This window comes from Sinocyclocheilus anshuiensis, unplaced genomic scaffold (genome assembly GCF_001515605.1).
Source record: "Sinocyclocheilus anshuiensis isolate Anshui unplaced genomic scaffold, SAMN03320099.WGS_v1.1 scaffold1324, whole genome shotgun sequence".
NCBI classification, from domain to species: domain Eukaryota; kingdom Metazoa; phylum Chordata; class Actinopteri; order Cypriniformes; family Cyprinidae; genus Sinocyclocheilus; species Sinocyclocheilus anshuiensis.
The window spans coordinates 19,561-29,826 of NW_015547694.1; the positions used below are offsets into that span (position 1 = coordinate 19,561).

The 10,266-nt window shown below is 35.0% G+C and overlaps 2 protein-coding genes across 2 annotated transcripts in view; one reads left to right on the top strand and one right to left on the bottom strand.

Moving 5' to 3' along the window:
• LOC107703624 (dmX-like protein 1) overlaps positions 1-532 on the top strand; it is a 5,782-nt gene extending 5,250 nt beyond the window's left edge. Inside the window, exon 7 of the mRNA XM_016506328.1 lies at positions 3-532. Within this exon, the coding sequence (XP_016361814.1) occupies positions 3-234 (232 nt within the window). The 3' untranslated portion in view covers positions 235-532. The remainder of the gene's footprint in view (positions 1-2) is intronic.
• A 1,284-nt stretch (positions 533-1,816) lies between these two features.
• hsd17b4 (hydroxysteroid (17-beta) dehydrogenase 4) overlaps positions 1,817-10,266 on the bottom strand; it is a 37,128-nt gene continuing 28,678 nt past the window's right edge. The window contains exons 18-24 of the mRNA XM_016506333.1: positions 8,725-8,794; positions 8,222-8,328; positions 6,801-6,887; positions 6,405-6,488; positions 6,191-6,329; positions 2,738-2,859; positions 1,817-2,130 (exon numbers count right to left, since the gene is read on the bottom strand). Of these exons, the coding sequence (XP_016361819.1) occupies positions 2,041-2,130; positions 2,738-2,859; positions 6,191-6,329; positions 6,405-6,488; positions 6,801-6,887; positions 8,222-8,328; positions 8,725-8,794 (699 nt within the window). The 3' untranslated portion in view covers positions 1,817-2,040. The remainder of the gene's footprint in view (positions 2,131-2,737; positions 2,860-6,190; positions 6,330-6,404; positions 6,489-6,800; positions 6,888-8,221; positions 8,329-8,724; positions 8,795-10,266) is intronic.

Below are 10,266 nucleotides of genomic sequence, written 5' to 3' on the forward strand. Positions count from 1 at the left end.
ACACACGTGCGTGCGCACACACACACACACACACACACTCAAACTTGTAGGAGTGTCTTTCTTCAGCCGAACACTAAAGAAGATGATGTTTTAGAGCCCAGACAGTTGACGGTACCCATTCACTTCCATCGTATTTTTTCCTATAGTATAGAAGTCAATCGGTGCCGTGAACTGTTCGCTCTTCAAAACATCATCTTCAGTGTTCAGCAGAAGAAAGACACTCGTTCAGGCTGAGGAAGAGTAAATGATCACAAGGTTTGATTTTTGGCTGAACGATTCCTCTCACACAGACGATGCAGTTAGATGAGTGTTAGTCGAACCTGTGTTTGAATACGAAGCACTTTGTGTGTGAAGCCAAAGCATCATTCCATTTGTGACTCAACCAATCAGCTGTCGCTTGATTTCAGAGCCGCTAACTGGAATGAAGATCACAGCTACTTTTATTTTCAGTGTAAATATGGAGTTGAACACGAGGCTTGATGAAATTATTCTGTGTTAAAGATAAAGCATATTTATAATCATTGAGGCTCCTGCAGACGTTTGTTTTTAGGAACGTTGTTCAGGGTTTATTTTTTACGCTTTTCTTTTACCCGTCACTGCAGAGAATGATGCTCTTCCTTTTGTTTTCCAGCACAAATATCTGAACATCCTTAAATCAAGAATCATTTTCTGGAGAATGAAAATTTTAGATAAGTCTGAAATGTTAATCAAAATGAAGTGAGTTAATGTTTAAAACAAGAACAAATATCTGTCAGCGGGCTCAGAAAAATAATTGTTTTCCCTTTTGAATTACGTTGATTTTGTCCCGTTTTAAGCATAAACCCATTAAAAAGGTATAATAAAAATCTAAAAATAAATATATTAATTAATTAAAATGAGCAGTCTTTTTTTTTCTCACAAAACAAGAATTAATATCCGAGGTCATTTTGCATCTCCAGTAAATGTCTTGTTTTCATAATCTTCATATATTTGCACTGGAAAACAAAATCATTTTTTCTTCCCCCAGATTATTGCTGATATAATGACATAAGGAATCGGCTGTAGTGTTTAACCTCTCAAATGTGAAGAAACGCAAATTAATCTAATTTTATAACGAGTATGAAGAGATCTGTAATATACATGACTGTATGTAATGAGAAAATAAATGACTTAATGTAACATCCATCGTTCTTTGCTGGGTTTTTGAGTTTTTATTAATGATTGTCATCTTTTATTATAAACATTAGTACAGTATTAGAAATGTCTGAATGAATCAGAATCAAGCGATGAGGTGATTAACGCAGACACACTGCAAAAAAACTGTCTTGTCTTGTTTTCTAGTATATATTAGTGCTAATCGCATCCAAAATAAAAGTTTTGTTTACATAATATGTGTGTGCGTACTGTGTATATGTATTATGCATATATAAATACACACATGCGTGTATATATTTACATGCATATATGTAGATTCATATCATTGATATTATTTTTTAAATATATTTAATATTAACATAACATTTTTCTTAAATATATACATGCATGTGTGTGTGTTTATATATGCATAATAAATATACACAGTACACACATATATATATTATGTAAACAAAAAATGTGATTAATCGTTTGACGGCACTAGTATAAATATCTAAGAATTCTTGAATCAGGATGCATTTACTGTACGGGTAAAATGATTTAAGATGTCTTATTTTCTGAAAAAAAAAAAAAAACTTCGTTTTTGCTCAAAACAAGCAGAAATATCTGCTAATGCGGTAAGAAAAATAATCTTAATTCAAAGCTAAACAAGATTATTTTTCTTACCCCATTAGCAGATATTTCTGCTTGTTTTGAGCAAAAACTAACAATTTTGATTATTTGTTTAGAAACGAAGACTTAATATCGTAAATCATTTCACTTGTACAGTAAACATCTTGATTCAAGAATGTTGATATTTATACTAGAACACAAGACACAAACACTAAGCAAGAGAATGCTTTTTTGCAGTGCTCTCATTAGTGGAGATGATTCTCCTTCAGAAGCTTCGAGCGACGGCGTGGATCTTCAGAGCTTGGCGTAGTCCTTCAGCACGGCCTCCAGCTTCTGGCTCAGCATGATGTTCCCTTTGACTTTCAGCTTGCCGGAGAAAAACGCCTGCGGGACAAACACAGAGCAGAACGAGGCCCGTCGCAATAATCAATATATACACTTATCACGCAATACATGCACAGGACCTCATTTTTGGTGGCGCAGTATATCGCACATTATATTTACTTGAAAATGAATGTCGGCATGTTTTGTACGTTCCACTTGCGCCTGTGTCTTCTGCAGCTTCTCGAACAGAACGCAGTGTATCATGAGCTGCTCGTTCACATTTAAAAAATGCTTCTACGAGCAAAGTTTCATCTGCAGATATGATCTTGTTTAGAGATCTGACGCACATCTGAGTGCTGAGTAGTGCTTGTGTTTCTCAGCAATAGTGTGCATCCTTCACTTACAGAGAAAAGAAGGGCAGGGACAAATCTTTGCACTTTTTGTTATAAAATGTTTATGTAGTATTTATTCAGGTTTTTTAAGGTATCTAATATTTTGATACTTAATTTGCATGATCTAAATATTCTTAAAAATTAAAAGCTTGTTGTCATTTGGAAGTGTGTAGGCCGCCTTGCTTTAAAATGAGAATAAAATCGCAATTTCTGGAGCAATATATCGCACAACAAAAAGTTGTTATGGATGAGCAGAAGTGTGAGAGACGCAGCACCTTCTGAGGGTTCAGTTTTCCCGTCACCACCTCCATGAAGTCCTCGTCTGAGACGCTGAAGATCACGTCTGCTTCAGAGGCTCCAGTGTGCAGAGATCCGCGGCCCGTCTTCAGATCCACGGCTGCAAGTCAGAAATACTGTCAGAGTCAGCACACTGCAAAAAAATCATTCTCTTGCTTAGTGTTTGTGTCTGGTTTTCTAGTATAAATAACATTCTTGAATCAAGATGCATTTACTGTACGAGTAAAAAAAATGATGACAAATGATTTAAGATATAAAGTCTTGTTTTCTGTAAAAAAAAAAATCCTTAAAATGAGCAAATATATCTGCCAATGAGGCAAGAAAAATAACCTCGTTTAGCCTTTGAATTAATATTATTTTTTAGAAAACAAGACGTAATATCTTAAGTCATTTCACTTGTACAGTAAATGCATCTTGATTCAAGAATGTTTAGATATTTATACTAGAAAACAAGACAGAAATACCTGCAAAAAAATCATTCTCTTGCTTAGTGTTTGTGTCTGGTTTTCTAGTATAAATAACATTCTTGAATCAAGATGCATTTACTGTACGAGTAAAAAAAATGATGACAAATGATTTAAGATATAAAGTCTTGTTTTCTGTAAAAAAAAAAATCCTTAAAATGAGCAAATATATCTGCCAATGAGGCAAGAAAAATAACCTCGTTTAGCCTTTGAATTAATATTATTTTTTAGAAAACAAGACGTAATATCTTAAGTCATTTCACTTGTACAGTAAATGCATCTTGATTCAAGAATGTTCAGATATTTATACTAGAACACAAGACACAAACACTAAGCAAGAGAATCATTATTGCAGTGATACTATGTTTCCATCCACCTATTTTTAATTGCATTTTGGGATATCGCATAAAAAAAAGAAACGCCAAGATGTGCATAAATTCTAAAAATGTACATAAAAAACAAAGTAGGATACATTTTTTATCCGGTAAGAAAATATGCGCATAAGCTACGATAGAAGCACTTTTACTGATTAAATTCCTTAATGCACGTCAAAAAAGACGTGTGACTTTGCAATGGGACGGGATAAAACGAATCAAAGTCTCGTCAAAGTGCTTCGTTATAATTAACTCCCAGAACTGCGTTCCCAAACAGCAGGCTCTGAAAAGAAGATAACACGACTGCGTTTCGTCTGCGCGCTCTGAAGCTCGTAATTATTTGTATACACTAATTATCCTATACAGTGCCTTCTGCTGCTGCAGCAAATGTCGTTTTCTTTGTGATGTTTAGCGCAAGTTAATCAGGAGGTGACGATGCATGCCTCACTGGATGTAAACGGTGCTTTATTCGCAAATGTTTTATGCGATATTCCAATTTTGCGCACAAGTTTAATTCGTAACTTTGGATGGAAACATAGCTAGTGACTCTGTCCTAGATTCTTACATCAAGAAACATCAGGGTTGCTAGAAATCCTTGAAAATGCTTGAATTATTGAAAAATAAAATGCATCACCATTTCCACACAAAATATGAACCGAGTATGAAATGCTTCTTGAGCATCAAATTGTAATGATTTCTGAGGATCATGTGACACTGAAAACTGCAGTAATGATGCAGAAAATTCAGCTTTGATCACAGAAATAAATTACAGTTTACAATATATTAAAATGGACGTTAACTTTATAATTTATATACTGTATGCTGGCTATTTATATTATGCAATGTTATATGCAATCCAGACCGATAGTTTTTAATAGCACAATAACATCTGATTTAAAGTGAAATGTGTGTAAATGTAATTTTCCACCGTTTATAACGTGCTGGAAAAGCTTGAAAATGCACCTTGAAAGTGCTTCGATTTGAATTTGAAAAAGGTGTAAGAACCCTATTTACTTGAGAAGCAAAATGCATAAAGATTTGAAGTCTTGTTTACTGAAAAATGTATCAAAATTAAGTGATTTATGCTTAAAAACAAGAACAAATATCTGTTAATGGGGTCAGAGAAATAATCTCAATTTTCCTTTGAATTAAGTTAATTTTTCTTACCCCATTGAGATTTATTTTCTTGTTTTAAGCATAAACTCATCAAAAATAACTAAATAAATACTTTTTTTTTTCAGAAAACAAGAATTACTATATCAAGTTATTTAGTTTTCCCGTACAAGTGTATAAACATTCAATTCAACTCACTTTTCAAAGCAGCTTTACAGAAAATACTTTCTAAATGACAATTACGAGCGATCTTAAATCAAGATACACTTACTTGAGACGCAAAATATCTTGTTTTCTGAAAAAATGAAGTGAGTTTTTCATTAAAACAATAAATATCTGCCTAAAAATCAACTGAACTCAAAGAGAAACGAGCCCTTTGTCAGATATCTGTTCTTGTTCAGCATAAACTCGCTTCATTTTGATCAATTTTTCAGAAAACAAATACTTAGGGCCAGGCAGGGTTATTACAGTTAACTAAAACTAAAATCATAAAAAGCATTTGGTTGCTTGACATAAATGTTAAAGCAACCAAAATAGCTCAAATTAAATAAAAAATTAACTATATATATATATAACCCACTGTATATACATAAACTAATTAAAATGACTAAAAAAACACAAAAAAACTAAAACTTTAACTAAAATTAACATGAAAGCAAAATATATTTTAAAAAGTCCGTTTACAGGTATTTGCACCATTATAATGCCATAAAAACACCCGTCTGAACTCATTGTGGATGTGATAGCTGCTCGTAGTAGATTGTGCCTTTGAAAAACGGCTCGTAAATCTCTGATCAAATGACCGAATCATAGATTCAATCTTTTTATCAACTTGTTCTCCGTCAATTGCCACAGGCTTTGTTCTTCTTTCTGGAGCATGCACCTCAGTTCTTGAGTGAATATTGCCAAAATCATCCACAAATAATAGTTTTTATCCCTCAAAAAAAAAAAAGGTGCATGAGCTCAGATTATCAAACAATTGTTTGGAAAGTTGTTTTACTCTGCGTGAGCAAAGTCAGCTTTAAACATCAACTAAAATGACCAGAACACAACATGAGGGTTAAAGATGTTTAGATGTTTGCACTTACTCAGTGTCTTGTGTTCTAGAATAAATATCTAAACATTCTTGAATCAAGATGCATTTACTGTATGAGTGAAATGATATTAAGTCTTGTTTTCAAAAAAAAAAAAATCACAATTTTGTTTGATTTTAATTAAAACAAGCAGAAATATCTTGCAATGATGTAAGAAAAATAATCTTAATTCAAAGGCTAAACGAGATTATTTTTCTCGCCCCATTGCAAGATATTTGTATTTTTTAGAAAACAAGACTTAATATCTTAAATCATTTCACTCGTACAGTAAATGCATCTTGATTCAAGAATGTTATTTATACTAGAACACAAGACACAAACACTAAGCAAGAGAATCATTTTTTGCGGTGGAGGCAGCAGAAGATGAGTTAGTTTCTCTCGCTCACTCCACTCTCGGACGGTTCGGCCGTCTTTGCTGATCTCCCATCCGAGCACAGCGTTGACCTTCTTCACCAGCTCGTGACCCGCGTCTCTGATCCTGCGTCCAATCTCAGCGAACACCAGGTCGCTCTGCAGGCCGTCCGTCTGTGAATGAACAGCAGCAGCATCACGAGTCTGATCACAGATTGTGTGAATAATAGTGAGTGAATGCTGACGTGCCTGCGGCAGCCCGGCGCTGACAGACGCATCTGCGTGTAGATCTATATACGCTCCAGACAGCACCACATCCCCGGTTTCCTTCACCTAGAGAGCCAGAACAGATCACAAACAGGACAGAACTCTGGCTAGCACTATAAACACATGATGTCTGTTTCATTCATACTGGACGCCAGAGGGCGCCCTCGCACAGAAAATCCACATATCCAGTTATTTTTCACGTGCGATGCCGGTGATGATGTTTCTTATGTCTGTTTCAACGTAATATTTCAATCAATCGCTCAGGCATGGCACCAAAATGATTCGGTTCTAGTACATACCGGTTACATGGGTACCGGGTTTCGGTACCCAACCCTAACTCTGGCCCAAGGCATTCTGGGAGAGCGAACGCTTCCTCACCTTACACTGGAGGTGAATCCTGTTCGCTTCCTTCCACATCTCCGTCTGCAGAGACTGTCCCGGATACACGGGCTTCGCGAAACGCACCTGAAACACAGATTAGGGTTATTAACAGGGCTGGTAATTAATTAATTACATGATGTGCAGGTTAATTACAGGGATTAAAGTGTTCCGTTGCTACAACGGATTTCCGTCAGTTCATAAAGACAGTCACTTGCTTCATTCCTGAATGATTCAGCCGTTCGAACGAATCAATTGATTCAGTGATAAAATCAGTGACTTGCCGCCACCTGCTGGTGGATTTAGTTTCATTTTTAGCTTATTTCAGTTATTTGAATCATATTTCTGTATTTAAAATTTTATATTTAAAACATTAATCTCCACATGAATTTATGAATTTAATTGCACTCATGCCACCTCAAGTGGCTTCTAGGTACATTTTCAGACGTTTAATGAGGCTCAGAGGTAGCATGAGTGCAAATAAATTCATGTAATATGATTCAAATAACTGAAATTATACGCTAAAAATGAATCTAAAACTGCCAGCAGGTGGCGGCAAGTCACTGATTTTATCACTGAATCATTCATTCAATTGATTCGTTCGAACAGCTGAATCATTGAAGAATGAAGCAAGTGACTGTCTTTATGAACTGACAGAAATCCGTCGTAGCGACGGAACTTTAATAATTAATCAATTAATCACACATCAGTTTGGACTGAGAATTCACCTCCCAAAAGATCACTTAATGAGAAAAGCATTGAATAGACATTACAAAAAGTATCTTTACAAAGAAATATTTTTATTAAACTTTTGAATAATAATAAAAATGAATACTGAAATATGAATTTTTTTATTTTTAATTGAAATGATACTCTAAATATGAAACAGCGCCAGTACAGGTGTCTTAAAGAGTGAATCGTTAAATCATTCATTCAACCAGTTTGTTCAAGCGACTGATTCATTCAGAAATGATGCCTTTCATTCCCTTATGAACGAGTCACTGAATCACTGACTCACTTGATTCGTTCAGAGCCGTAGATTAATTCAGTAATGAATCACCGCTGTGTGTTCATCACAGTTCTGCTGTGGCTATGATTGGAACTATTTTCATTTGTGAAATTGAGCAAAAGCGGATAATATTGAGTCTTAAACACAATATGAACGTCTTGTTTATTGAACTTGTATAAATCAATATCACATTTGCAGTGGTGCAGATATTGGTGTAAAACAGCACTCTTGCTGGTGTGATATTGCAAAACTAAACCATATCATATAAATATAAGTAGCTCATTTATTTTTTTGTGCTCATATCTTGAATCATGCAGTCAGTCTTAAATGCACCCAAATAAACACCGTTTAATTGACAGCCCTAGTCATTAAAGTCAAATCCCGTCACGTCTCGGTGTCCATGCTGTTTTACCTTGATGGACTTGAATCTGGACACGTCGTTTGCTGCGTACTGCTTCAGAACATGACGAGCGGCGAAGCCAAACGAACACAGGCCGTGCAGGATGGGAGACTCGAATCCTGTGGATCATTTCAAGATAAAGCTTCAATGATCAGAAACTGTTTAAAAGCTGTAGTGTGTTATTCTGTGTCTCCAAACTGATGTTTTCAAACGGGTTCTGTTATTGGCCGGTCAAACTGATAGTCACGCCCCAAACTCACTCCATTGGTTGACTCTGCATATTAATCTGGAATAGTTTAAAGGTGACATATCATGAAAATCTGACTTTTCCAGGTTTTAAGTGCTATAATCAGGTCTCCGGTGCATCTAGCAACCAAGGAAACATGAAAAAGATTAATCTAGTAACTTTGTTTTGGTAAGCCTTTTTCTGCAAGCGTCTGGAAAAACGAAGGGGCATAATATGTCTCCTTTAACATCCTCAAAATGGCACACTTCCTGTTAAAGAGCATCTTTACCTCCCATTGCGGCGAAACTGGGGTCGATGTGCAGCGGGTTCCAGTCACCGCTCAGTCGGTACAGAGCCGCCTGAACACACATCAACATCCACACACTGAACATATATGATTCACACAAACATAAAACACATTTATACACACTAGTGTCAAAAGCTTGGGGTCTATACGTTTTGAATGTTTCTGAAAGAAGTCTCTTCTGCTCATCAAGGCTGCTTTTATTTGATAAAAAATGCAGTAAAAATGTGAAATATTATTGTGATTTAAAATATCTGTTTTCTATGTGAATCTCTGTTAAACTAATTTATTTCTGTGATGCGCAGCTGTATTTTCAGCATCATTACTCCAGTCTTCAGTGTCACATGATCTTCAGAAATCATTCTAATATGCTGATTTGCTGCTCAAGAAACATTTCTGATTATTATCAATGTTGAAAACAGTTGTGCAGCACAATATTTTTCAGGATTCACAGATGAACAGAAGGTTCAAAAGAACAGCATTTATTTGATATAGAAATCTTTTGCAACATTATAAATGTGACCCTGGACCACAAAACCAACATGTTTTTCTCGTGGCCACGAGTTTAATGCGTAAACAAACCTGCGTGACCATAGCAACCCGGGATTATCAGAAATGGATAAAACATTTTTAACAACTTTAAACATTTCATTGAATATTTGTATAATATTATTATATTAACTAGTTAGGGCTATATTTTTATATTTATTGTTATGTATATGCTTATTTCCCCTTTCAATACATGTATCACTTAATTAAACCTTACTTAATTAATGTTCTGTATAATTATATTTGCTACCATATATTTTGCAAATACTGTAAACGCCTGACAATTATGCCAATACAGTTTAGACTTTATGATTGTATTTATGTGTTCATTTATAAATGAAACTACGTGAATGATTCATTCCTAAATGAAGCTATAATTCTAGTCTATTAATTAGCTGAAATAAAATGAAATGTATGTTAAATTCAACCTTTAAACTGCATTCCGGTACAAAATCCAGTCAGCATAAGCAAAGCATAATCGAGCATTTACAGTAGGCTATTATTTACAAAACTATTCAGAACGTTAAATAACGAGATCAAAATGAAGGGGGAAAAAACTAATATAAACGAATATAAAAATATACCCATAATATGCTAATAATAATAATAATAATAATATACAAATATTACAGGAAATAAGATGATCAGTTAATGGACTTTTATTCATGATTGCCCCACCATAGCACAGAAACTGCACTTGTTAAAATTACAAATGACTTGCTTCTTGCGTCAGACCAAGGCTGCATCTCATTGCTAGTTTTACTTGATCTTAGTGCTGCGTTCGACACTATAGATCATGACATACTCATAGATCGATTACAAAACTATACAGGTATTCAAGGGCAGGCTTTAAGATGGTTTAGATCCTACCTGTCCGATCGCTACCACTTTGTTTATTTAAACGGGGAGTCATCTCAATTATCACCAGTAAAGTATGGAGTGCCACAAGGATCTGTCCTAGGTCCTCTGCTATTTTCA